At 49.3% G+C, this 27,705-nt stretch overlaps 2 protein-coding genes across 2 annotated transcripts; one reads left to right on the forward strand and one right to left on the reverse strand.

Moving 5' to 3' along the window:
• On the forward strand, window positions 1-22,347 carry cmip (c-Maf inducing protein). Its single transcript, XM_084672718.1, is given in 22 exon segments — window positions 1-875; window positions 10,156-10,281; window positions 10,502-10,552; window positions 10,747-10,908; window positions 11,513-11,554; window positions 11,729-11,791; window positions 12,068-12,148; window positions 12,275-12,378; window positions 13,368-13,472; window positions 13,579-13,704; window positions 13,706-13,996; window positions 14,148-14,213; window positions 14,652-14,678; window positions 15,024-15,072; window positions 15,239-15,346; window positions 15,495-15,611; window positions 15,744-15,884; window positions 16,566-16,613; window positions 16,736-16,882; window positions 17,058-17,163; window positions 17,383-17,453; window positions 18,649-22,347. Coding segments are annotated over 22 exon segments (2,415 nt in total). The 5' UTR covers window positions 1-545; the 3' UTR covers window positions 18,703-22,347.
• Window positions 22,348-23,930: 1,583 nt separating this feature from the next.
• Window positions 23,931-27,489, reverse strand: meak7 (MTOR associated protein, eak-7 homolog). The gene is made up of 8 exons (XM_084671228.1): window positions 27,380-27,489; window positions 26,069-26,252; window positions 25,674-25,928; window positions 25,427-25,571; window positions 24,938-25,333; window positions 24,719-24,837; window positions 24,396-24,581; window positions 23,931-24,168 (listed from the first exon to the last, which is right to left on the reverse strand). Exons 2-8 carry the CDS (start codon window positions 26,225-26,227, stop codon window positions 24,064-24,066), a joined length of 1,365 nt encoding a protein of 454 aa, XP_084527354.1. The 5' UTR covers window positions 26,228-26,252; window positions 27,380-27,489; the 3' UTR covers window positions 23,931-24,063.
• Between the last annotated feature and the right edge of the window lie 216 nt (window positions 27,490-27,705).

Consider the following 27,705-nt stretch of genomic DNA (forward strand, 5'->3'; position numbering starts at 1 on the left):
TAGATGTGCTCGGTTCTCTCACGAAGATAGAGGAAAAGGCAGAAAAAAGGAACCGTGCCAATGAACCTTTATTGAGCAAAAACACGGAGAAAAACTGACAAAGGTTTTGGATTTAGTCGTTTCCTATGCAGAGAGTGTGTATTTTATGCGTTCAATCTGTGGATTACGCGATTTGGACGGGTGCTGGCAGAATGGATATCATGGCCCTGGCTATAACATATTGAATAGCTCGCTGGAGGAGCGCAACGCGGACAGTGTAGACAATTCATGGGGCATTGTACGGAAAATGGTGGATCATTTGCCTTGAATGCAATTGTTATTTCAATTTTCTGTCGTCATATTCTCCCACTCAAGACTATTTAATGGCGTGTTTGTCGGTCTTTTCGCCTTGTTTATATTTCACCCGCAACACTCATATTTCAACAATTGAGGTCGTATCGCGGTAGCTCGTTTCCCAGCTTGATCCAACCCTTTTTTATGTGCAATTCTACTAGTCAATAGACCTATTTCTATCCCTAGTTGATTTTTTCCCCTTATTATTCGATATGGATTTCAACAGCAGCGGCGGGGGCAATGAGCTACACAACAACCAGTTCTATCAGTCCGAGGAAAGCAAGCCTTTGCTCGAGGAGATGTCTGGGCCGACAGCGCCGGAGGGGAATAATAACAACAAGCTAGGAGCCGGGCCGTGCAAGAGAACCCTTCTCCACTGCAGCAGCGGGATGCGATATAAACTGTTGCAGGAGGGTGACATCCAGGTGTGTGTGGTCAAACACCCTCGGACCTTCCTCAGCAAAATTCTAACCTCGAAATTCTTACGGAGATGGGAGCCGCACCACCTCACTCTGACAGACAGCAGTCTCGCTTCTGCGACGGTGAGTGTTATACTGCAGGGCTGTTTAACAGACATAAAGGCTATTCTGTACTCTGTTTAAATGTCATTAAATGTTCTCGACATCAGCGACAGTCGTTTTCACAGATTAGTCATGACTACTGACGCAAGAGGGGAAATGTAGCAGTCTATCGGTTCACTGTGTTACATCCATTTGCTCATCTGATAATATAATCGTAACATTGTTGCTTGATTTCCTGCCTCCACGACCGTTTCTACACCTACACATGCCTTCAACGGATGTCCTGGGGCCTCGCGTTTGCTACACTCTTGTTCTGCTATCTACATTGTCTGTAAACCAGTCTTTTTATTCATCTGAAATACTGGCCGATTTCAACGGTTAAAATAAATGTCAGTAGAAGGAATATGCCTCATACAAGCCAACACGGAAGGCGACGTGTAGCTCCGGTTACTTGCGTCTCTTTGAGCATTGTTTCGTTAGCACCAACATACTGTAGGCTATATCATGTTCTCAAGACAAGCAAAGCCAAGCCGAGCCGACGAGGAAGACATTTTCTCTTGTTGCTCTAGCTGTTAATGTAACTGTAAATGTAGCAGAAGCTGTTAAACTACGGCCGCTGATGGTCTCCCCGGATCTGCCTGTTAGCTACTGTCAACAGGCCCAGTTCTGACTAGTTTACGTTGTAGACCTAGGCGATAATATACAATGGTATGGTATATTATGGTCTCAAGTGGTTTTGTGTTATTCTAGAGACCATAGACAAGTAGCCAAATCACAAACAAATGAGACTCGGTTCTGCAACAGTTACACAAGATGATGACATAATAATATCAATTTATTCGAATGGTTTTATAGCAAAAACAACAATTCTAATAATACAAACATATGATTGTTGGGCTTTAATATCAGTATGCATAATAAAAGTGGTTCCTACCACAATGCAGGTTCCTTAGTTCTAATCTTCCTCTTGTACAAGAGGACAAAGGGGACATGATATTTTCGAGCTATGTACTGCTCATGATAGGAAAAAGTGTTACCCATGTCGAGCAATACTCGTGTTATATCGCAATAAACAGTTGAAACAGATGAGGTTCTTATCACAGGGCATCATGTCATAAATGACTTTGCGGCAGAGTATGTTGTCTCTCCAATCCCAGGTCGGAGAGCATGGATCTCTTCTTACTATGAACACAACCAGTAGAATGTAGACAGGGACACATTTAACCACCAGAAGGAGGGAGGCCTCTTCTGAAGCGACTGTATTACAGTGTAAACACACATGCCGGGCCATGTCTCCGTGTGGTTCGCTTCCAGCCCCGTGCGCAGCGGGCACAGCTTCAGGAGCACACAGCTACAACAGGTGGCACCGTGGAGGAGGGCTGGATGTCTGTGTGCCTTCACAGCCCAGAGGTTAGAGGTCAAGAAGACCATGTGTTACACTGACCTGGTGTTTCTTATTGACGTCTATGGTTTAATAGTGTTCAGATGTATTCCTCTTTCTCTCTCTCACTCTCGTTTTCGCTTATCGTCTTTAAAAAAAAAATCTCACTTCACCCGCTTTTTCTTTCTCTCTTTCTACTTTCTATGTCTCCTTTCTCATTCCTTTTCTCTCTACCCCCACCCCTTTCTCTTTATCTCTCAAGAGGGTTGTTAGAAGGTAGTTAACAGGTTGTAGATCAACATCTTGTATTCAATCCAATTGTAAAGTTCAAAGGACAGACTGTTACAGTAAAAAATATCCCACAGTCATTAGCCCACACATCATAGCTGCAAATTTACCTTCCTGACTGCTTCTAACTTCAAAGAATTCAACTTGGTTGGTAGTAACCAGTTGTCAACTCGTGTCCAGCTGCTACTTATAAAGCACTCTACTGAATCAAACAAAGCAACACTTTGTTTATGACCGTCTGTTTTCATGTTAATACCTTGAACACAACTGTCTCTGTCACTACAATACTGGTAATACTTGTCCCTGTGATCAGCTTGCCATGTCTGTGTCCATCAGGTGCCACCCAGAGGGCAACAGAGCAGGACTAATGGAAACATAGTTGACTGTAGCTAATGGTCTCAGGAAGGGGAATTTCTCTCACAGCTGTAGTCTCTGTGCTCAGCCACAGCTGTAGTCTCTGTGCTCAGCCACAGCAGTAGTCTCTGTGCTCAGCCACAGCAGTAGTCTCTGTGCTCAGTCACAGCAGTAGTCTCTGTGCTCGGTCACAGCAGTAGTGTCTGTGCCCAGTCACAGCATTAGTCTCTGTGCTTGGTCACAGCAGTAGTCTTTGTGCCCAGTCACAGCATTAGTCTCTGTGCTCGGCCACAGCAGTAGTGTCTGTGCTCAGTCACAGCAGTAGTGTCTGTGCCCAGTCACAGCATTAGTCTCTGTGCTTGGTCACAGCAGTAGTCTCTGGGCCCAGTCGCAGCATTAGTCTCTGTGCTCGGCCACAGCAGTAGTGTCTGTGCTCAGTCACAGCAGTAGTGTCTGTGCTCAGTCACAGCAGTAGTCTCTGTGCTCAGCCACAGCAGTAGTCTCTGTGCTCAGTCACAGCAGTAGTGTCTGTGCTCAGCCACAGCAGTAGTGTCTGTGCTCAGTCACAGCAGTAGTCTCTGTGCTCAGTCACAGCAGTAGTCTCTGTGCTCGGTCACAGCAGTAGTCTCTGTGCTCGGTCACAGCGGTAGTCTCTGTGCTCAGTCACAGCTGTAGTCCCTGTGCTCAGTCACAGCAGTAGTGTCTGTGCTCAGTCACAGCAGTAGTCTCTGTGCTCGGTCACAGCAGTAGTCTCTGTGCTCGGTCACAGCGGTAGTCTCTGTGCTCAGTCACAGCTGTAGTCCCTGTGCTCAGTCACAGCAGTAGTGTCTGTGCTCAGTCACAGCAGTAGTCTCTGTGCTCAGTCACAGCAGTAGTCTCTGTGCTCGGTCACAGCAGTAGTTCCTGTGCTCGGTCACAGCAGTAGTCCCTGTGCTCGGTCACAGCAGTAGTCCCTGTGCTCGGTCACAGCAGTAGTTCCTGTGCTCGGTCACAGCAGTAGTCTCTGTGCTCGGTCACAGCTGTAGTCCCTGTGCTCAGTCACAGCTGTAGTCTTTGTACTCAGTCACAGCAGCAGTCTCTGTGCTCAGTCCCAGCAGTAGTCTCTGTGCTCGGTCACAGCAGTAGTCCCTGTGCTCGGTCACAGCAGTAGTCTCTGTGCTCGGTCACAGCTGTAGTCCCTGTGCTCAGTCACAGCTGTAGTCTCTGTGCTCGGTCACAGCGGTAGTCTCTGTGCTCAGTCACAGCTGTAGTCCCTGTGCTCAGTCACAGCAGTAGTCCCTGTGCTCGGTCACAGCTGTAGTCTATGTGCTCTGCCACAGTAGTAGTTCCTGTGCTCGGGCACAGCTGTAGTCCCTGTGCTCAGTCACAGCTGTAGTCTTTGTACTCAGTCACAGCAGCAGTCTCTGTGCTCAGTCCCAGCAGTAGTCTCTGTGATTACAGCAGGAAGTGTTGAGGTGACAGGAGTGTGTCAGAGTCACAGGCTCCAGCCTGGAGGCAAATTCAGAAATGTAAGGAAAGAATGTTGACTTATACGTAATCTAAAAGTTGTGTAACTCGACAGTCTTTATTTGTTAGTTTGTGCTGTCACACACATTTAAGTTTCCATCGGGCATTTCCTGAAAACTAGGAATGAGCTTGTACACTTAAGCAACAAAGATACACTGTGTGTATGTGTGTGTGTGTGTGTGTGTGTGTGTGTGCAGTGTGCAGTGTTGCCTCATTGTAGAAAGATGAGCTAGACAGGTCTAGATCTTGGTGAGTGATATGAGGTGAGTCAGACCCAGTGTGCTGTAAAGCTTCTAAACTGACCTACATCATCATTTGCGTAACACAGGCCCATCTCAATTACTTCCTGTGTTACGCCCTCCTTAGAAACGGGCCAGGGATCGAAGTTATTTGGTATCTGTTGAAGTTATCTGGTGTCTACATTGTTGACAACTACATTGTTGTCACAACGAGCTCTTATGTTGATCAGATTGCAGGTTGTCCGATCGTGTGTGGTGGTGTCTTTTTTTACATACATCCACTCTACTACACAACCTGGTAGTGCGAGCACACACGACCCTCGGTGACAGTGTTTGTCTAACAAGACACCTCTTCAAAGAGAGATGCCTGGCAGTCAGCAACATACTCAAATGAAATGTAGGTGTGCTCGACAGGGGCTAAAGTTAGTTAGCCCACTTCAAAGCTCCTAGACATGTGGCATGTTTTTTTCTAAACCAAGTGGTTCCCATAGGTAAAGTTTGAGTCTTGCTGGTCACTGGCACCATATATTTCTCACAAGAGCAGACAGCACATATCTGTGTCCAAATAATAGCTATTTCCAAACAAACACTTTGACGGGAAAGCCCCTCACTATCGTCATGGCTACACTGCTCTGATGGCATTGCATATAATACATTCTCTAAGCAGTGATCATGATGCATACACATACATCCACTAAACCATACCCATTCACACACACACACACACACAGAGACGCACACACAACAACAACCTTACACACACACACACACACACACACAAAAACAACTTAACGCACACACACACAACTTTACACATGCACAGACACAAAACACCCGTACATGTTCACACACACACACACAACTTTACACACACACACACACATAGCCCCAGTGTCTCTTGGCAGTCCTCCAGATTCATGTTCATATTTTAAAAGAGGATCCTCCTCCTGTTTTTGGAACAATGCTCCCATTAAGGCAAGATTGGAAATATTGTCTGGAATTCAGGCTAGTTCCCTCTCTCTTTTGTCTGAGTCTTATATAACCTCAGCCAGAGACAAGACTCTCTTCCTCCACTTGGCCTTCTCTATCAGGCTACAGAACAAGAAGTAATTTTGTTCGCTTGTGTTTGGGTGGAAGGCTTTGTGCTGGCCCTGCTATTCTGCAGGGTGTGAGGGTTGGATGTATCTGGCCAGGCTGTGGGGTGTGAGCGCTGGATGTATCTGGCCAGGCTGTGGGGTGTGAGGGCTGGATGTATCTGGCCAGGCTGTGGGGTGTGAGCGCTGGATGTATCTGGCCAGGCTGTGGGGTGTGAGGGCTGGATGTATCTGGCCAGGCTGTGGGGTGTGAGGACTGGATGTATCTGGCCAGGCTGTGGGGTGTGAGGGCTGGATGTATCTGGCCAGGCTGTGGGGTGTGAGGGCTGGATGTATCTGGCCAGGCTGTGGGGTGTGAGGGCTGGATGTATCTGGCCAGGCTGTGGGGTGTGAGGGCTGGATGTATCTGGCCAGGCTGTGGGGTGTGAGGGCTGGATGTATCTGGCCAGGCTGTGGGGTGTGAGGGCTGGATGTATCTGGCCAGGCTGTGGGGTGTGAGGGCTGGATGTATCTGGCCAGGCTGTGGGGTGTGAGGGCTGGATGTATCTGGCCAGGCTGTGGGGTGTGAGGGCTGGATGTATCTGGCCAGGCTGTGGGGTGTGAGGGCTGGATGTATCTGGCCAGGCTGTGGGGTGTGAGGGCTGGATGTATCTGGCCAGGCTCTAATGGGATTTGCAGTGACCATAAAACACTGCTGCACTTTGGACTTGATCAGGGATGGATCTGTAACTGGTAACTTACAAATATGACAGCCCCGTGGGAGTTTATTGTGATTGTGGTCCATTTGAATGAGCCACTGTAGGTGAGCTGTGACAGTGCTATATGCTGGTCTCTATGTAAAACAGGTGCCAACAATAACATGACACACAGGCGCTTTTACATTTACATTGAGTCATTTAGCAGATGCTCTCATCCAGAGCGACTTACAGTAAGTACAGGGACATTCTCCCCGAGGCAAGTAGGGTGAAGTGCCTTGCCCAAGGACACAACGTCATTTGGCACGGCCGGGAATCGAAACAACAACCTTCTGATTAATAGCCCGACTCCCTAACCGCTCAGCCATCTGACCCCCCCATAAAAATAAGAAACTCCTGGGGTTGCGAGAAAAAAAAGGAATGGATGGAGAGAACGACTCAGTGTGAGCTCCACTTTGGGATTGGGCTATGCAAGCTATTCTGTGGTGCTAGGCTAGGCCCAGGGAGTCAAGCTGAAGTGCTGGCCTGGGTAAGTTAGACGGTGGCGGTAGGCTAGGTCCTTAAGCAGGCTGGCTTCTACTGGTTGTCCTTGCATGGTTTGTAGGGGTGGGGGAAAAAATAGATTTGCATGTAAATCGCGATTCAGTCTTCTAGCGATTCATATCGATTCATTTTTTTTTTTTCACAACAATTCGTTTACTGAACTGCAAGAAATACAATACATTTGTATTGTATTACAAGTTTTGATGCAGTGGGATTTTTTTCTTCAACACTTGACTGCCTATCACAGTCAAATAGAAACAAGTAACACTAAACAGCAAACTGGAATCAAATGTAAGCATTTGATTCAAGGTAAGACACTGAATCGAAATTTGATAAAAAATCGTTAATCGAAAAAATCGTTAATCAATTTTTAATCGAAACGTGACCCCAAGAATCACTTTGAATCGTGAGGTACCAAAAGATTCCCACCCCTAATGGTTTGACATGGCTTATTCACTTGGGGTCAAGCCTTCCCATAGGGGCCTACTCAAAGCACAACTCCTATAGGCTGAGGACTGACACATTGGGTTTTCCTAAAAGTTGAAACCCCTAACCATGACCAGTACCCTACCCTGAAACTTGGTATAATGTATACTGTAGTCTGTGACGACCTGTCCAATGAACACTATGCTATCATCCCCTTGGGCCAGATGATTGTCGATGTTGTTATGGTTGGTCCTTGCTCTGACTCGGACTTGCTGATTGGTCTTCCTGGAGGGCTTGTTAGGTTTCCAACCCACGCTGTTCCTTCTTGTTCTCAGAGGAGGAAGCAAGCCTGGTTATCAGGCAGGGAAGTAGCTGACTGTTAAGAACAGTCTGTTTCGTTGTCATTTGTCATGGATTGCTGTACTGTAAAGCTGCAACAGTAAAACTTGATTTCTTATTCTTTATGAGTTGTTGTGAACTGAAAGGTACAGAACATTCTATCATTTACTGCTCCCTAACTTACTGTGATATTGAATGTGTTTAGGTTGTCTGCGTGTTTTCTGTGGGAGATCGGGGCAAAATATGAACACGGTCGTCGGGGATGAACCACAGAGACTAAGTGGGATGTTGTTTGGATAGGTAAACTGAAGCTGGACAGTAGCAAACAGTAACAAATAGTATCATCCACCAATAATATTAGTCTTGGAGGTCCTCAGTGTACCATGTGATAAGATGAGTTACGGACATGAGCTTGTGTGGGTAATTATCAAGCAATTAATAGGCGGAAATGTTGTGGGATTTCTAAAGCCATGCTGTCAAGCTGTCATCTCTCTGTCTTTTTTGTCTGCCTCTCCCCAAAAACAACAACGTCAAGAGCAGAGAAAAAACACCTCTCTCTGTTCCATCTCCTTGTTTCTATGGAAACGTGGAGGTGTGGAGAGGAGGGGAGCGCAGCCGAAGCTCGCTCCCCTCCTCCTGAACACTGAAGGAAGAAAAACAGAATGAATGATGAGCTTGAGACACGGAAAGACCCAGAAGAAGCCAGATGGAGACAAATGAAGATGGAGACGGAGAGATAGGGAGTGAGAGGCACAGAGAACGTGAGAGGGACACGTCGAGAGTCCTTTGAACCGTGTTTGAGATGGGGAGAGGGAGAGGGAGGGAGAGAGGGAGCAGGAGGGATACAGAAAGGGAGGAAAAAAGAGGGCGAGAGAAAGGAGAGAGAGATAGGCAGGTTACCACAGCGAGCTGTTGTGCGGGAGGTTGTTTCTATGGTAACCTGCTGAGGTTTTTATTGTCCTGGCCGTGTGCAACTTCAGTCTCCATCTTGAATCCATCAACGGTCTTGACCTTACATGGCTGTTTATCTCCCCTTCTGTTGTCAATATCATTCTGTATGTGTGTGTGTCTCACCTTGTTATTTGTGTGCATGCATGCATACGCCGTGCATTTCTGCTTTCTTCTGAACCCAAATAAAACAGACAATACAGTGAAATGAACGTCGGTTTTGCATTTGTCTGAGAAATCTCTCCCTGAATCAATATTTGGTATGGATATGACTTGTAATGGAAGTCTTTGTGATTTCACAATAATGGCCTCCGCTTGTGTGGTGAGTGTCTGGGTGGGTGGGAGGAGGGAGAGAGGAAGGAGGATGTCGCTGTGGGGGGAACAGCCTGGCCAGCGTCTATCAGCTGGGGAGGGAGATGTAAATAAAGGAATAGCCTGTTTGTTCTGTAGAAGGGGGAGGGTGATGCAGATAGGAACGGCCTGTTTGTTCTATCCCCGTGCGGAGAAAGAGACAGACCAGCCGACGGAGGGAGGGAGAGGGGGAGAGAGAGAGAGAGAGGGGGGGGGGGGGGAGAGAGAGAGAGAACGAGAGAGAGAGAGAACGAGAGAGAGAACGAGAGAGAGAACGAGAGAGAGAGGAAGAACAGGAGGAGAGAGTTGTCGAGCGAGACAAACCAAGGGGGAGGGAGGCATGGAAAACCAGGAGGAGAGAGAAAGAGACAGGCCGAGGGAGAGAGAGACACCAAGAGAGCGAGGCAGATAACATTTGGGAAAAGCAAACGCGGCCGTAGCGCTCAGGGAGGACGGAGTGAGAGAAGAGGAAGAGTTGTGGCTCGCGTCGGTGTCACTGCAGAGACCTGGCATCATCAGTCCTCCTGAGAGACACAGCGGAGGGAGGCGGGGCCGAGCTCACGGAACAGCCGCTTTATCAGCGCACGGCGGGAGGGATCCAGTAACAATGGAACTGCCGTGGTCCTCTATTGTAGCAAGGCTGAGACACGGAACAACCTGTTGACATTTGATATCACGTGACCAGAAGCACAAGTCAGTCATTGGCTGACAAACATTTCTCGCTCTTGTTTTTTCCCCATTCTCCCTCTCTGTCATTCTTACCTTCCTTGTTGTCTCGTTCACCTTCTTGTTCTCTCCCTCCTTCGTTCTCTCTCTTTGAGTTCTGACGGAATTATTAACATGACATTTTTCTTCTACTGCATGATGTGGACGGGTGTTTGTTAACCCTAATCCTCAGTGTGTATATGTCCCAACGACCCGTCACCGCGCGCGTGTGTGTGTGTGTGTGTGCGTGTGTGAAGAGGGGGTGGGGGCTGGGTCCATGCTGGTCCACTGCAGTGTGGGACAGTCATGTAAACACAGCTCAACACGCTGGGGTGTCTATGACTGACCCTGTCCATCCTGGTGATGCCCCTCTGTCTGCGGGTCTGCTGGAATCTCTGTCTATACTGACCAGGTGTGTGTGTGTTTCCTCAGCCCACGGGCTACATGGAGACGGCCCTGTCCTACAGCACCATCGAGGACCTGCAGCTGCTGTCCTGGGACAACGCCCCCAAGTACTGCGTCCAGCTCAGCTTCCCTGGTGGTACCGTGCTGCTGCAGGTAGCGCACACACACACACCTGAAGCCACTCTGTACACACACACACCTAGAGTCTCTTTGGGGACAAACCTGAAACCCACGTGGAGAAGGCCTGAAATCTGCTGACTGAAAAGCTCGGATATTTCAACTCTCTTACAAACTCTTGATGATGATGATGATGATGATGATGATGATGATGATGGTCTGTGTGGTAAGTGTTCACAAATATGTGTATTGACAGGCTGCCAACAGCTATCTGAGGGACCAGTGGTTTCATTCCCTCCAGTGGAAGGTAAGGTTAAAGTGTGTGTGTGTGTGTGTGTGTGTGGAGGGGGCGACAGACAGACATGTATGTGTTACTATGGTAACTCTGTCCTTACACATACATGTAACGACTTCACTATGTCTTCTTATATATGCGAGTCAGAAAGTCGATTCCTGCACCGAAGTGTGTGTTTGAAACGGCATCTATTTAATCCCATCTAGAAAAAGATCTATAAGTACCGTAAGGTTCTGAACAACCCGAGTCGCTGGGAGGTGGTGCTGAAAGAGATCCGTTCCTTGGTGGACCTGGCCTTGACCTCCCCTCTGCAGGACGAGTCCATACACCAGGCCCCGCTCCACATCATCTCTACCCTGCTGGCAGAGGTGACACACTCACACACACTCACACACCAGGACAGTGACGTGCACAGACATTTGGAGGGGCTATTGCTCTAAAATGACCCCCCCGCCACAGTCACTCTCTTTGTCATACAAGCTCAAAAAAGCGATCAACATTATCTCCATGACTTCAAAAAGTCGTGAAAGTGGAAGGGTTTACCCTCTCCTTCACTCTCAATGCACCAGCGTGAGAAAACAAACAATGTCATGTGACAATGTCATGTGACAATGTCATGTGACAATGTCATGTGACTGTGGTCCGAGGGCCACGCTGACGTTATGGTGGCGAAATAAATGAACACAGAACTGGATGATATCGCAATTTCATTTGATTTAACTTTACTAATGATGGGCTTATCGTATTGATGCAGCCACAAAAAACAAGAACAAAAAAAAAAAACGTTTATTTAGGCCCCTTTTCCAGAGGGGCAGATCAGCCAATCAGGGCAAACGGGCTGTGGCCGTGCAACAACAGTTCCTACCTGTGCCCGTCCCTTGACGGAGGTGACACACACTCACATACACTCACACACGCTTGTTGTTTGTCCCTCTGGCAGTAGACTCACTGTTCTCTCCCCCTTCCTCCTAGAACACCAACCTCAGCCCTCAGGACCATGAGAACATCATAGTGGTGAGTCTGCTGAGTGTGGGGCCGTGCTGGGGTTCACAACCAACGCACACATGCACTGGCTTTCCCCTGGCCTAGAGCTATGGTACATGCAACCAGATAAGATGTGGAAAATAGTTGTATTGATTATGTGTGTGTGTGTGTGTCTGGTGTGTGTGTGTGTGTGTGTGTGGTCAGGCCATCGCTCCCCTGTTAGAAAACAACCACCCACCTCCTGACCTGTGTGAGTTTTTCTGCAAGGTGAGAGGAACACACTCCACACCCTCACTGCACTGCGTTCGACACACCCGCCACACCCTTCACACACACTCCCACGGTCCACACACACACTCCCACGGTCCACACACACACTACCACGGTCCACACACACACACTACTTGGACTCCACACACAAAGCACTCCCTCACAACCGACACACCACACACCCTACACACGCCACACGTTCCCTGTGCCCACTCGGCACACACTGCCCAGCCCCCCCATGAGTGAGTTGTCTTGTACCGTGTGTGTCTGCAGCACTGTCGGGAGAGACCTCGCTCCATGGTGGTGATCGAGGTGTTCACGCCTGTGGTGCAGAGAATCCTCAAACACAACATGGTAGGTGGGGCCCGGCCAAACTTCTAACGTCTACAGTTACTCCAGAGTCTGACAGTCTAAACTCATGTTGTTGTTGTCCCCCCCCCCCCCCCCCAAACACACACACACACACACTCACACACACAGGACTTTGGGAAGTGCCCCAGACTGCGGCTCTTCACCCAGGAGTACATCTTGGCTCTGAATGAGCTCAACGCCGGCATGGAGGTGGTGAAGAAGTTCATTCACAGGTATGCTGTTCTGCCCTGTTTTTCTGTCTCTCTCTCTCTCTCTCTCTCTCTCTCTCTCTCTCTCTCTCTCTCTCTCTCTCTCTCTCTCTCTCTCTCTCCCTCTCTCTCTTCCGCTCTCTCTCTCTCTCTCTTCCGCTCTCTCTCTCTCTCTCTCTCTTCCGCTCTCTCTCTCTCTCTCTCTCTCTCTCTCTCTCTCTCTCTGTCTCTCTCTCTCTTCCCCTCTCTCTTTCTCTCTCTCTCTCTCTGTCTCTCTCTCTCTCTCTCTCTCTCTCTCTCTCTCTCTTCCTCTCTCTCTCTCTGTCTCTCTCTCTCTGTATCTCTCTCTATATCTCTCTCTCTGTGTATCTCTTTCTTGGTGTAACTCTCTCTTTTTGTCTCTTTTTCACTGTCTCCCTTTCTGCATGTCTTTCTTTCTGTCTTTGCTTCTCTCCTTGAGTCTCTCTGCGTCTCTCTGTCTCTGCCTCTCTCCTTTTGTCTCTCTGCGTCTCTCTGTCTCTGCCTCTCTCCTTTTGTCTCTCTGTGTCTCTCTGTCTCTGCCTCTCTCCTTGTGTCTCTCTGTGTCTCTCTGTCTCTGCCTCTCTCCTTGTGTCTCTCTGTGTCTCTCTGTCTCTGCCTCTCTCCTTGTGTCTCTCTGTGTCTCTCTGTCTCTGCCTCTCTCCTTGTGCCTCTCTGTGTCTCTCTGTCTCTGCCTCTCTCCTTGTGTCTCTCTGTGTCTCTCTGTCTCTGCCTCTCTCCTTGTGCCTCTCTGTGTCTCTCTGTCTCTGCCTCTCTCCTTGTGTCTCTCTGTGTCTCTCTGTCTCTGCCTCTCTCCTTGTGCCTCTCTGTGTCTCTCTGTCTCTGCCTCTCTCCTTGTGCCTCTCTGTGTCTCTCTGTCTCTGCCTCTCTCCTTGTGCCTCTCTGTGTCTCTGTCTGTGTTCAGCTGGAGTGCAGCAGCTGTCATTCCCGTCATTGTATGGCATCTAAAATGTGTGTGTGTGTGTGCGCCACAGCATGCACGGCCCGACGGGGCAATGCCCCCACCCGCGTGTCCTGCCCAACCTGGTGGCAGTGTGTCTGGCAGCCATCTACTCCTGCTACGAGGACTACATCAACAGGTGAGTCTCACACGCACACACGCACAGCGATACTTAAACCTGCATACGTACACAATCCCTTTTTCTCCTGTCTGACGCTTCTCTCGTCGTCGCCCCGCCCCCCCAGCCGAGACAACTCCCCCAGCCTGAAGGAGATCCGGAATGGCTGCCAGCAGCAGAGCGACCGCAAGCCCCCCCTGCCCCTCCGCCTCCTGCGCCCCGACCCCCCGCCCGCCCCCCCGCCGCCCGCCCTCCTCCCCCTCTCCCCCCCCCCCTCCGCCGCCCGGCCCCGTCGCCCCCGTCGCCGCCCCCATGCTGCCCCTCTCCCCCCCGCCCTCCATCGTCAACTCCAGCGAGATCCTGGTGGAGCTGGAGCGCAGCAACAACCAGGCCAACGTGCGCAGGAAGTCCCCAGCGGGGGGCGACAGCGAGCCCAACCTGATCGACTGCCTCCTGGTGAGCCCCGCCCTCAGCACCCTCTCCATCCAGCTGCCCGCCCAAGCCGACCGCGTCCTCGGCTGCTTCGCCCTCATCCTCAAGATGCTGTAAGTGGCCGCCGCCCCCTTTGGGTGCGTTTGTTTGTGCGCGTGGGTGTGTGCCAACATGAACCGAAGCTGACGTCTTCCTTCCGCCCCCCCCCCCCCTGTCTGCCTGTGTTTGTTGTCAACCTCGTGTGTGTGTGTGTGTGTGTCCCAGGTCTGACTATGATGACTGGAGACCAGCTCTAGCCAGCCTTCTGCAGCCCATTCCCTTCCCCAAAGAGTGAGTACGCACACACACACATGCGCGCGCACACACACACACACACAGCCGAGACACACCGAGACCTGGGAGAAGACCTTGAGGGCCGGGGGTCTGACGTGGGTCCTCTACCCAGGGGCCTGAGCGGGAAGATAGGGGGGCTCTGGGGGCAGCGCTGTAATTGGCTGCGGCGTTGGGCCCCTCGTTAGCCGCTGTCTGTGGAGAGCACCTGTTGTCTTGTTGGGAGCTCACCTGGAGGCTCACCTGCTCACGCCGTCTGAACACAGACAGCAGAGTCATTAACAAGAACAACACTCCCTACATGTTGGTCCCACGGCTAATGACACAAGCACACGCACGCAGGCGCACGCTCGCCCACACGTAGACGCTGTGCGTTGCCGGAGACAAAGAGTGTTTTCATTTACACTAACCACCTCTCTTTCCCTCTCCTCCCCCTAGGGGCCTTGCTCATTCCAAGTTTACAAAGTAAGTAGCCCTCGTGGACCCGTTATCTAATCACTCATAGGGTTCCACAGTTCTGGAAATGTCCTGAGGTTTAGGGACTTTATGGAAAGTAAAGGGGAATTCTGTTGAAACATGACGTTATTTTCCACCCTAAAATTACCTTTTTGCTGATAGAATAAACTCTGTAGGAAACCTCTATTTCAATCTGTTATCTAATGTAAAATTAATGAAATTGAAATAAATAACACTTTTATAAACATCATTTTGCATAGAAAATTCTAGTGTCCACCCTTTTGCAACTCTAGTCAGTCAGTTGTACTGTATTAAGACACTGGTTTCAGTACTAATGTCTGTCTATTTCAACAGGGAGCTCAAATATGTCATTCACCGGTTTGCTGAGGATCCGAGACAGGAGGTAGGGATGTGTGTGTGTGTGTGTGTGTGTGTGCACTTGGGGGTGTTGTGATGTACAGTATTTCAGTTATTTCGATGAGGTTTAATCATTAACACGCTCTTGTGTGTGTGTGTGTGTGTGTGTGTGTGGGTGTGTGTGTACATATGTGTGTGTGTGTGCGTTCCAGGTCCACTCTTGTCTGCTCAGTGTGCGTTCTGGCAAGGATGGCTGGTTCCAGTTGTACAGTCCAGGGGGTGTGGCTTGTGATGATGACGGGGAACTGTTTGCCAGTATGGTAGGTACACCCCAGTCTGTCCCCTTCATCTCCTCCCTCCGTCCACCTCCCCTTTCTCATTCCCACTGATTCATTCTCCCCACATTTTCTATCTGCAAATAACAAAACATTGAAAACGTCTCTGTCTCTCTTCCTTGCTCTCGAACAGGTCCACATCTTAATGGGGTCCTGTTACAAGACAAAGAAGTTCCTTCTCTCCCTGGCCGAGAACAAGCTAGGTCCCTGTATGCTTCTGGCTCTCCGTGGCAACCAGACCATGGTGGAGGTGTGTGTGTGTGTATGTGTGCGTGTGTTTGTGTGTGTGCTCGCGCCTGTTCCCGACACACAATTTGAGGACGCGCCCATTCGCTGACAGCAGAGGTCACCCCAAACATTGGCGTGTGTGTGTGTGTTGTAGATCCTGTGTCTGATGCTGGAGTACAACATCATAGACAACAAGGACACCCAGCTGCAGATCATCTCCACGCTGGAGAGCACCCTGGTGGGCCTGCGCATGTATGGGCAGCTCTGCGATCGGCAGAGGGAGCTCAAAGAGCTGGTAAGTTACTCTCACACCCCCGCTAACGCCGCAGCACTCTCTGGACACACACTGGCCCCACAGCACACGCTCACATCTGGCACACGGGCGGAAATCAGGGGGTGAACTTTGACAGATGGCCCAACTGGCACGCTGCTACCTGCTGTTGAGATGAGGAACTGCAGGAATTGCTCTCACGCCCATCTTTCTGTCTATATCTCTCTTTGTCTGGCTCTCTCTGTTCCTCTCTCTCTCTCTTTGTCTGGCTCTCTCTGTTCCTCTGCCTGTCTCTCTCTCTGTCTCTCTCTCTCTCTGTCTCTCTCTCTCTCTGTCTCTCTCTCTCTCTGTTCCTCTCTCTCTCTCTCTGTTCCTCTCTCTCTTTCTCTCTCTCTCTGTCTCTCTCTCTCTCTCTCTCTCTCTCTCTCTCTCTCTCTCTCTCTCTCTCTCTCTCTGTCTCTCTCTCTCTCTGTCTCTCTCTCTCTCTGTTCTCTCTCTCTCTCTCTCTCTCTCTCTCTCTATCTCTCTCTCTCTCTCTCTCTCTCTCTCTCTCTCTCTCTCTCTGTCTCTCTCTGTCTCTCTCTTTGTTCCTCTCTCTCTCTCTCTCTCTCTCTCTATCTCTCTCTCTCTCTCTCTCTCTCTCTCTCTCTCTCTCTCTCTCTCTCTCTCTCTCCCTGTTCCTCTTCCTGTCTGTCTCTCTCTTAGCAAAGAAAAGGAGGTCCTACCCGTCTCACTCTGCCCTCCAAATCCACGGTGAGGTTCTGCTCTTTCACCCGTCGCGCTCCCATCAAAGCCTAGTACAACAGAAATGGATGCGGTACAGGTTGTAACCATCCCCCCCACCCTCCCCCCACCCGCCCTCCCCCCACCCCCAGGACGCTGACCTGGCCAGGCTGCTTAGTTCCGGTTCCTTTGGGAACCTGGAGAACCTGAGTCTGGCCTTCACCAACGTCACCAGTGCCTGTGCTGAGCAGCTCATCAAGCTGCCCTCTCTCAAACAGCTCAACCTCTGGTCTACACAGGTCGGTCCACCCGCACGCATACACACACACACGCACACACACACACGCACACACGCACACAGGCCCGTACAGACATGCTCTCACATGCAACAGGCGTGTTGTTTGACACCTACTGTTTATGTCCGTGTGTGTGTGCGTGTGCGTGCATGTGTGTGTGTGTGTGTGTGTATGCTAGTTTGGAGACGCTGGACTGCGGTTGCTGTCAGAACACTTGGCCTGTCTGCAGGTGTTGAATCTGTGTGAGACTCCTGTGACCGACGCAGGCCTGCTGGCCCTGAGCTGTAAGATAAAGCCCCCCCCCACACACACACACACACGCACACACACGTGCCTCAACATTTGCATACACATGTACTGACAAATCTGGACACGCACACACACACAGCATTTGCATACAGACACACAAACGCATCGATATCTGCACACACGCGCACACACACGACTGTGACAGAGTGCTCACCCACACGCTCACACGCTAACCCTGTGTTCTGTGTCGTCAGCCATGAAGAGCCTGTGTAGTCTGAACATGAACAGCACCAAGCTGACGGCCGACACCTATGAAGACCTGAAGGTAGGAAGAGCAGGCTGACTCACACACACACACACACACACACCAGGCCCATCTTACCATCATCTCTACCTTGCTAGTGGAGGCGGCACTCACTCACACACACACACACCAGGCCCCGCTCCACATCATCTCTACCTTGCTAGCGGAGGCGGCACTCACTCACACACACACACACCAGGCCCCGCTCCACATCATCTCTACCTTGCTAGCGGAGGCGGCACTCACTCACACACACACACACACACACCAGGCCCCGCTCCACATCATCTCTACCTTGCTAGCGGAGGTGACACTCACTCACACACACACACACCAGGCCCCGCTCCACATCATCTCTACCTTGCTAGCGGAGGTGACACTCACACACACACACACACACCAGGCCCCGCTCCACATCATCTCTACCTTGCTAGCGGAGGTGACACTCACTCACACACACACACACCAGGCCCCGCTCCACATCATCTCTACCTTGCTAGCGGAGGGTGACACTCACTCACACACACACACACCAGGCCCCGCTCCACATCATCTCTACCTTGCTAGCGGAGGTGACACTCTGTTCAACACACACACACCAAGCCCCGCTCCACATCATCTCTACCTTGCTAGCGGAGGTGACACTCTGTTCAACACACACACACCAGGCCCCGCTCCACATCATCTCTACCTTGCTAGCGGAGGTGACACTCTGTTCAACACACACACACCAAGCCCCGCTCCACATCATCTCTACCTTGCTAGCGGAGGTGACACTCACTCACACACACACACACCAGGCCCCGCTCCACATCATCTCTACCTTGCTAGCGGAGGCGGCACTCACTCACACACACACACACCAGGCCCCGCTCCACATCATCTCTACCTTGCTAGCGGAGGTGACACTCACTCACACACACACACACCAGGCCCCGCTCCACATCATCTCTACCTTGCTAGCGGAGGTGACACTCACTCACACACACACACACACACACACCAGGCCCCGCTCCACATCATCTCTACCTTGCTAGCGGAGGCGGCACTCACTCACACACACACACACCAGGCCCCGCTCCACATCATCTCTACCTTGCTAGCGGAGGTGACACTCACATGCACTGCTCCTGTTGCTTATTATTTCTTTCTTTATTTTCTTTGTGTGTCCCCCCCTTTCCCTCTTCTTGTTTCCATCCCTTTTCCTCTCCTGCAGGCTAAACTGCCCAACCTGAAGGAGGTGGATGTCCGTTACACGGAGGCTTGGTGATCCCGCCCCCCCAAGGGCACCAGCACCGCGGGAACTATGACGTCATCAGAAATGTGAGGATCGCCTCATATCATCAGAACACGTGACTCTGACATCATTAACCACTCAGCTTCTGAGGGGCCTTTCCCCCGAAGAAACGCCAGGACCGCCCAGTGACATCACGTCCTCTCTCGGGACATCATGTCCTGCTAGAATCATCTTTCGAGTGACATCATCATCATTTCAACAAAGGATCTCTTACCGGCCCCCCGTAACACAAGGACCTTTATAGTGACATCATTAGGTGCCAGGATCCACTCTCCTGTGACATAAAGACCCTCCTGTCTGTGTCTGCCTGTCTGTCTGTCTGTCTGTCTGTCTGTCTGTCTGTCTGCCTCCTGCCTTTGTCACTCCTCCTCTCTCTTCTTCTCTCATAAGTGGTAGCAGTTTCTGTCCATGCCTCTTAGCTGACAGAACAAATCGTGAGGATCAATCTGCCCCCTCCTCTCTCGCCTAAATAACAATAAACACTGTCTCCCTCTGCTCTCTCTCTCTCTCTCTCTCTCCCTCTCTCTTTGTCCATCGACTAAGAGCTGTTGTACCCTGTTCTGGTGAAGGCTGGATAAACCGTGCGTCACATTCCAGTTCTCTTTTGATATTGCCTGTAATTGGTCCAAGTGCAGCACTCTAGACGACATGTTCAAAGCTCGTGGTAGGTTTTTGGGTTGTCTCCGGGTTCAGACCCTGGTCAGTGAAGTCCTTCATCGGTGACGGATGCGACCTCAGGTTTAGAGAGAGGTTGCCAGACTGTGCCTGTTCCTCATACGACGTGCTCACTCTCAAAATAATCAACTTTTTAATCAACTTGAATGAACATATTTTTCCAGACATCTCTGCTTTCATATACTGTGTGTTTATATAGAAGATATATACGTATATATATATATATATATACATGAATGTGTGTGTGTGTGTGTGTGTGTATTCCCTGATGATGTTTTGAAAAGAGGACATGACAGGAGCTCTGCTCTGATCAGAAACCACCAGTGATTTAGAAAAACAAAACCATTTGATTTTTCTGTTTTCAGTGTACATAATAACACTCATATTTAACAGACTGTGTGTGCAGTACAGTGGATAGTGTGGGACTACCCTCTATTTATAACTCTTCCACTACCGTCTGAAGAAACTGCCCCTTCTAGACAGTTGCCACTGCAACAACCCCACCTTAACATTTTAATGGGTACACCATACTTTGCCCCAATGATGGGACACTGTAACCATGGATACACATTGGTGATGCAGAGGGTCTGGTGACCAGGCCAGCCAATCAGGGCTCCTTCAACATAAGACATCAAAGCCGGGTGTCCATGGGAACGTGAGAGCCCCCCTCCCTGACCTGGACTTGAACCTGTTCCCCTGAGGGGTCCAAAAGCTGCTTGAGGGGATGAACTTAACATGTGGGGTTCCAGAGGTAACATTTTGCCCCACAAAATGGTGGGGTTGTGGAACTCCTTGGTTTGGGTCCTTCTTCAGTCAGAGCTTCATGGGCTCCAGCTCATGAGAGATGGAGACTGCGAAGGTTTATGCGATGGACCTCATGTTCTGCTGGGGCCAGGGCCCTGGCCTGGGTGGTGGGGGGCAATGGTGGATGACACCAGGTCTGCTTCCAAATCAAGACAACTCACTCTGTTAACATGTTTACATGGATCAACTGTGGAGGAGTGTTGGGGTAGATTTGCTGTGACATAGGGATGTGCTTTCTCAGCGTCAGGGTGTGAGATAAGAACTCTGCTTCTGGGGGGGGGTTCCCATTGATTTGTTGTTTCGCTCACACGCACACACACACTCAGTCACACACACACTCAGTCACACACACACGTAGGGATACAGACATACTGTTTTGTTGACGGCCCTTTTCAACTCCTTTTTTTCTTTGGACTTTTTCTTTCTGTTGTGTTTTGTCCTGAATGATCCCACGTTCTGTCAGGTCGAGACGGACCCAGAGGGTCTGGGGTTGGCTAGGACTCATCCTGAGGGAGGGGTAGTGGTATCTATGCTATGTTTCCTTGTGCCAGGATGGTTAGTTGCACTGTGGACCTGGTCTAGGACCCTGTGTAATGTATATACAAGTCTATTTTCTCCTCTTTCTTTAAGTCTATCTCTCTCTTCTTTACTCCCCCCTCAGTTTTTTTCTGGGCTTTCCTGTTTGTGTGTGCGTGTGCGTGTGTGTGTGTGTGTGTGGTCATGGGGGGATGGGTTGTCCTCAGGATGTGAGCGTGTGTTCATTATCAGTACAATGGTTTAATTCTTTTCACACAAAGTGCACTGTAATCTAACTTGTCATTATTAAGTATGTTTTCAGTGGTTCAAATCTTTTAATTATTGGTTATTTTTTTCAACTCTTTCAATTTTGTATCACTTTAATCAAGAATTTGTTGCCTGTTTGTTAGTTTTACTTTGTTGTCATTGTTTGCATGTACATGTCGCTGGAATCAGCTGTTGTTTTTATTTGGTAACTTAATTATTTTTGAAAAGTACATTAAAAGGGGTTGGATCACTAGCTTTCTGAAGACTGTGCGCCCCACCCCCACCCCCTAAGGCGCAGGCCTGGATGTGTCAGAGAGACAGGTGTCAGAAAGACAGGTGTCAGAGAGACAGGTGTCAGAGAGACAGGTGTCAGAGATATAGGTGTCAGAGAGACAGGTGTCAGAGAGGAAGGTGTCAGAGAGGAAGGGCGGGCTGTGTCAAAGATGCGTATCCATTGGCTGACACATCCAAATGGCAGGGGTCTGATGTTCCTCTCGGTTTAACATTTCCTTTCTCCATCTCTATATCTTCTGAGAGAGAATGTGTATCCTCAAAGCAAATCCTAGCCTATCGATCCTAGCCTATTGATCCTAGCCTATCGATCCTAGCCTATCGATCCTAGCCTATCGATCCTAGCCTTCAGCTCCAAACTAACATGGCAGACAGGTCTGAGTGATGTAGGTCTCAGCCTATCAGGAAGCAGAATTATAACCAGTACCATGTTACTAAGGTTCAGGGGTTAGGGCTTGGTTATGGATCTTAGAGGTGTGCAGGTAAGAGATGGGATGTTTTTTTTTTTTATTACTGTAGAGGACACGTGATTGTTATTAAAAAAGAAAATGACTCATCTATTTGTAAAATCCTGTGGAGCTCCATGTGCAATGCTTTGGTTTGATTTGGCCTCATCTCCCTGCCCCCCCCCCCCCCCCCCCCTTCTCTGTCTCCCTTTTCCCCCTGAGTTGATAGGACAAGCTGTTCTGAACACTTTCTTCTGAATTAGTAAAGGTTTCTATCATTTTAATTGTGACTGCGCTTCAAGTCTTAATGGTCATGACGACAGGGCGTTCTGTGCTCTGGCGCCCCTTTCTGGCAGTCAGTCATGGACAGGATGACTAGGAAGAAAAAAAACTCCTATTTCCCACAATTCCTTGTAGTCATTTTTGGCAGGGCATAAGAAGGGCCGCCGTCGTTTTTTTTTCCTGTCGCGCGATCTGCTTCTCCGTGCTGGAGAACCGCTGCTGCCGCTGCTCTGTGACTGTTGTCATCAAATACGAGAACTTCAACAGGAAAAATAACAACTATGATGTGAAATAATTTCAATCAAAAATAAACTGTCTGTGAATATGTTTCAAATAAGAGTTTGTATTCTTTGCAACCGAGGAAGAGAATTCAGATCGAATAGCACACCTTGTGTAGTCACAAACGTTAATGAGTGCAAATACTATGTATTAACATTTCACCGAAGAGTATTGCTATTAAATGCTTTTCAGAATGATTAATGACGCAATCATCCGTCTGCAACACTAAGATCTTGTCCCAGACCTATAGGACTAGACACTCATTGGGTCTGGCAGGCTAGACTTTCTATCAAACCAGCTGTTGGATTTTCTGATCTATAGTACTGGAACACACTACATGAAGTCAACAAACTCACATTATTATCACCACTGAACTCCATACTCCAAACTGTTTTTTTACTAAGCCTCTGTGTCTAACTATCTGATTGCAAGTTTATGTGGGCGTCATACAGGAAACGTCTGCCTCTATTTGTGTATATGTGTCACCTCTACTAAGTTTGACGCAGACAAGCTAAGAACCGGTAATCTCAATGAAACTATTCTTTGGTGTAGGAGGATACACACAGTGTATCAAGGTATAAGACGAATATGCTTTGCTTGCAGACCTGTGTGTGTGCAGCAACTTTTACCTGAGCGAATGCCTTTGACAGGAAATGTAGCCTGGGCCAGGAAGTTGGGGTCTGAGAACATGTCTTCCTCGTTGACCACAAAGCATAGGAAGGTGAGCTCTGGCTCATACACAGTAAAGATGACCGGCTCTGCTGGGGCTTTCCACACTGGGTTCAGACCATTATCCCCTGGGAGCCATCACAGCAGCACACAAAACATGACTACACACATGGAGTCAAATAGACTGAGTACATGTCCAATGTCTTGTAAATGAAGTGATGTCTTTACAGTACAGATGAGTTTTTTTTAAACAGTTTTTTTCATCTCCCCTCTGCAGCCATCTTCTTTAGGCTTCATGTGTTTCCCGTCCTCCACGGTAGAAGGTGGTCTGGGCAGAGGCCTCCCAATGTCTACACACAGCTCAACGTCTACGAAGGGACTGGTGATACTGTAGCTGGGCTTTCGGAGGTGTCACTTTCAACTCTATTCATACCCCAGGACCCATTGGTTTTGAAGACAGATTAAAAGACAAGAACATGCATCTAAACAAGCTACACTTTTGGCTCTGATTATAACATACTGATGTCAAAGGTCGACCATAAACAGATTTAGAGCTGATCCAATCTATTTCAAATGACTTTGGGTGGAGGTTCTGTAGATGAAGTGGTGGAGGGAGGGTCATTAGGAGCTGTACCTTGACTGTGATGCTAAACTTGACTTTCTTCTTCTCCAGCTGAGGATCGTAGCTGTCAGCACGCATCATCTCAGGCTGCAGGACGTAGCCTGTACGGCCGTTCAGACTGAAGAGGGCACTGTTGAGTTGTTTAACTTAGCCACACACAAAAGACCAGACAAATGCCAGTAAGCAACCAAGATTTCAACCGAACAAACATCTATATCACTTCAATACGGCGAGGCATATTAACGTACACATTTCCTTGAGCACAAATATAAAATCGTAATACCTTTCCTAAATGTTTTGTAGTACTAACTGATGTCAAGTCTAACTGAGCAAAGCACAACACACCAAGGTAACATAATTCAAGTTTTATTTTATTGAAGCCATCAAAATCAATACACACAGAGAGAAATAACACTTCAGTAGACACACACAAGTTCAACACAATAAATAATAACACGCTTCAGGGCCCAGATCCAGTCGTCTCTAGCTTTGTTCGTCTGGCTCGCGGAGTCCCTGGCTGTGCATGGTCTTCCCTGCAATCTCCATCATGGCCTGCGCCTCAGGGTCCACATCCAGGATGCTCCTCTTCTGGTCAACATGAAACAACAGCCCAGAGTCAGTATGGAGCTCTAGATTCTAGAAACACAACCCCTCCCCTCCCTCATCTTAGCGCACACACACACCACATGGGGAATAAATCAGACTTGGGGAAAAACAAGCACAACTTCTATTTGTTTCTTGTTAAACGGGAATCGGTGTCACCCACCCCCTCCCCACCCATGCAGAAGGCCAGGCCCCCCACACGTGCTACTGACCTCTTGGTCCGGGTCCTGGGGGGGCTTGCCCACTGCCCAGATCTCGAGATGGTCCAGGACAAAGTCTTCCTCCCCCGAGAGCTGGGGGCTGCCGTACGTGGTGCAGCGAGGCCGGGCACGGCTGTGGCCCCGCCCAAAATCACTGTCCAGCCACAGACCAAAGTAACCATGCTGCCCACCCATACCCTGATGGAGGGAGAGACACACACACACAGACACACACAGAGACAGAGAGAGAGAGAGAGAGAGAGCAATACTGCTTTAAATCACACGACAGACGGAGTAAATGAAGGGGTGGTTGGGGAAGTTGACCTGAGCCTTACCAGTCCGTTGGGCATGGTCTGCTGTCCCTGGTTAAGGTACATGTAGTGCTCATTGTATCCTGTACAGGTGTACACCCTTAGACTTGGAAACACTGAGAAAAGGAAGCACCTGGAGTCTCCTGTCGAGAAATAAAAAAACGGCAGACTTAGAGATTCCGAGCCATGAAAAAGCGTCCACCGATCCACACAGAAGACCCACCGCGTCACCGCGGTCCTTACCCTGGAACTGCGGCTTGACGTCCCAGGAGTGGGAAGCAAAGCCCCCAAACACGTGGCCCTTGGTGTCCCGGACCAGCAGCAGGCTGGGGCCCTTGTGCTGGCAGTTACCCACCACCCGGGAGAAGCTCTCTCCGTGCAGCTGCGTGGAGAACAGCAGCCTCCAGGGGGAGCTCAGGCCTTCGGGCAGCTGGGGGGTCAGGAACATGAGGCAGGGCAGGTCCAACAGGCAGCGCAGCTTCCCCCAAGGGGCCACCTGGCAGGGGGGGAGGAGAGGGGGAGGCGGCTGGGAGGACAGAGCCACGCCCAGGCCCTCGGAGACGAGCAGGTCCAGGTACACAGCCACCTGGCTCACGTGGAAGACCCAGTCTTCCAGGACGGACACGTTACAGACGCCATCTGAGGGGGGGGCGGGGGAGGAAGAGCCTACGTTATGTCTGTTCAAGTCCAAAAGGGTTCGATAAGGGATGTGTTGAGAGGCGTTCCACTAACCTAAGGGTTTCAGTTCAGAGCACATCTGCTCAGCCAGGAGTTTAACCCCCAGCGAACAGTCTCCCATATGGTCTGGCTCCCAGCCCTTCAGGCGCCCCCTACGGGTTAGAATCTGCACCACAGCACTCACCAGGTCCTGCAGGAACTAAAGTAGAACAGGCACAGTCGTCAGTAGATGATGACCAGAGAGTCTGCACTTAAAGAGGAAACATGCGTGGGTGAGAGTGAGAGAGAAGTCCATGCTCACCTCTGATACCTGGTCACACGTGACAACGCCAGCCTCAGAGCCTCCCGCCATCACCATGACGATGGGTGCCCGCTCCTCGGCCGTGCCTCGCAGGACGTCCGCCAGGAAGACGAGCAGCTGCCCATGGCTCACCCCTGCTTCTGCTGCCATGCCCGTCGCCTCGCCGGGTCCTGCCGTCTCACCTGTGGTCATGCTGGCCATTGCAGCGAAGACGCGCCGCACCATCTGCTCTGAGGCTACGTCTGCCATGGCATGCTGCCGGACAGGACGGTCAGTTACTTTAACTACTGTCCTATGTGTAATACACTTCTATTTGACAAAATTCAACGACAACAAAAAATATTAAATGGGAGACAAAGACATACTCTACAGTGAGAGTTCTGCACAATCACAACCTTTAAGGTGACCAGCTCTAGATGCGTCTTTGGTTTCCCGGTTGAGGCAGAACTCGAGCCCTGCTGAAGCTTTTCGAACAAGCCCTCAACCACAGGCCGCTCCTCCGGGCCGAACCGGGCCAATCGCTGCTGCAGCACAACACTGTCGGTGTTCCCCATGCCTCGCGCTGTGCAGAATGTCAGCCTGCAGCATATCGGTTAGTAACAGAAAACGGTCGTTTATAGGAGTGGGCGGATCAATCTAAAGTATCGATAGTATTGATAGCAACGTTGGTATCAGTATTGATCGATACTCGCGTGATGAGATCGATACTTAATTTTCAATTTCTCTTCTCTACATTCAGTACACAACTGCCTTTACATCATAGTGGTTGCGCAAATACCGCTCCTCTCACTCCGCCCCTCCCCCACATCCCCGACTATGTTGTGAGTTGTTGCCAGTGTTGTGGCGAATTCACACTCCCTGCCGAAATCTAACCTAGATGATAAACTTAATGCACTTTCAAATATAATATACGTTGGGCAATGAAGGCGTATACTTTGTATAAACGAATGTATAGACGAATAGTCTACACTCTAAACTGCACATTATACGTGTCGCCCACTAACACAAGCCCACGTCTACAATTAAGAGTTGCAACAATGCAGAAGCAACGCGTTCACGAGCAGTGGGGGGAGATTTCGGCAGGGAGTGTAAATTCGCCACCACCAGTGTGCACGTGCAGTCCCATGACCCAGTAGCACAATATAGTAACAGTATTTTTGACAACTCTTTGTCCTGTTTTTATTATCATCATAATCAATTAATTAAAGGGAAGAAAATCACAAAATCATTCAATAAACATGAAATATGCATTCACTTCATAAATGATGAGGCATTGCTTTCCTGCAGAAATGCAGGGCAGGGAGGCCCGAGGAACAGGATTGGGAACCCTTGCATACACAAAAGTAGATAAGCTGCTTTTCTAAGTCAAAAGTATCGGTATTGGTATTTGCAAAACTGGCCCAGTTTTTACTTAGTATCGGATCGATACCAAATTGTTGCATTATGGCACACCCCAAAATTAGTCTAAATAAGTCATACAGCTAACTAGTTTGAATGCAAACTGTACAGTCATTAGTAGACCATTTAATTCCCCAAACTGACACTGAGGTAGCCTAGCCACCTAACTAACGCTACATAGGAAAACAAGCTAATAGCTAGCTATAACAATACAAAAGGATAATAATTTGACTTATTTAGTGGTATACAGACAATACCATATCGCTAAAAACACGATATGACAATTAAAGCGAAATGTTATTGCTTACCTATGGAGAACCTATTTCTTTCAGTCCATTACGAGTCGAGTCATTTAAATTTATACTTCCTGGATTTAAAGCGTAAAGGCGTTGTTAACCAATCAAATAACACAACGGTTCACAGGCATGATTGTGATTGGCCCAAAACGCAGGGATTATGTTCAACATCAACTGCTCTAGAATGGAGTCAGATTTCTGCTAAAAGCCCAACCGTGAGCAAAATGTTGTCAGCAGCTTCAAATGTCATGTATAAAACGTAAAAAAACAACTGAGCATTTTTACTTCAAACATGAAAAAAAATAATCGCTGGAACGACAATGAATAGAATATAACAT

The sequence above is a fragment of the Hypomesus nipponensis genome, chromosome 14 (genome assembly GCF_054491055.1).
Source record: "Hypomesus nipponensis isolate SF chromosome 14, ASM5449105v1, whole genome shotgun sequence".
In the NCBI taxonomy this organism is placed as follows: domain Eukaryota; kingdom Metazoa; phylum Chordata; class Actinopteri; order Osmeriformes; family Osmeridae; genus Hypomesus; species Hypomesus nipponensis.

What these genes read in the sequence shown, in the direction of transcription:
- meak7 (XM_084671228.1), bottom strand. Translation starts at nt 26,227, where the DNA reads ATGGGGAACACCGACAGTGTTGTGCTGCAGCAGCGATTGGCCCGGTTC. An exon ending in CGTGTGACCAGGTATCAGAG is followed by an intron (nt 25,572 to 25,673) that starts GTGAGCATGGAC and finishes GTTCTACTTTAG; the next exon opens with TTCCTGCAGGACCTGGTGAG. An exon ending in CGTCAAGCCGCAGTTCCAGG is followed by an intron (nt 24,838 to 24,937) that starts GTAAGGACCGCG and finishes ATTTCTCGACAG; the next exon opens with GAGACTCCAGGTGCTTCCTT.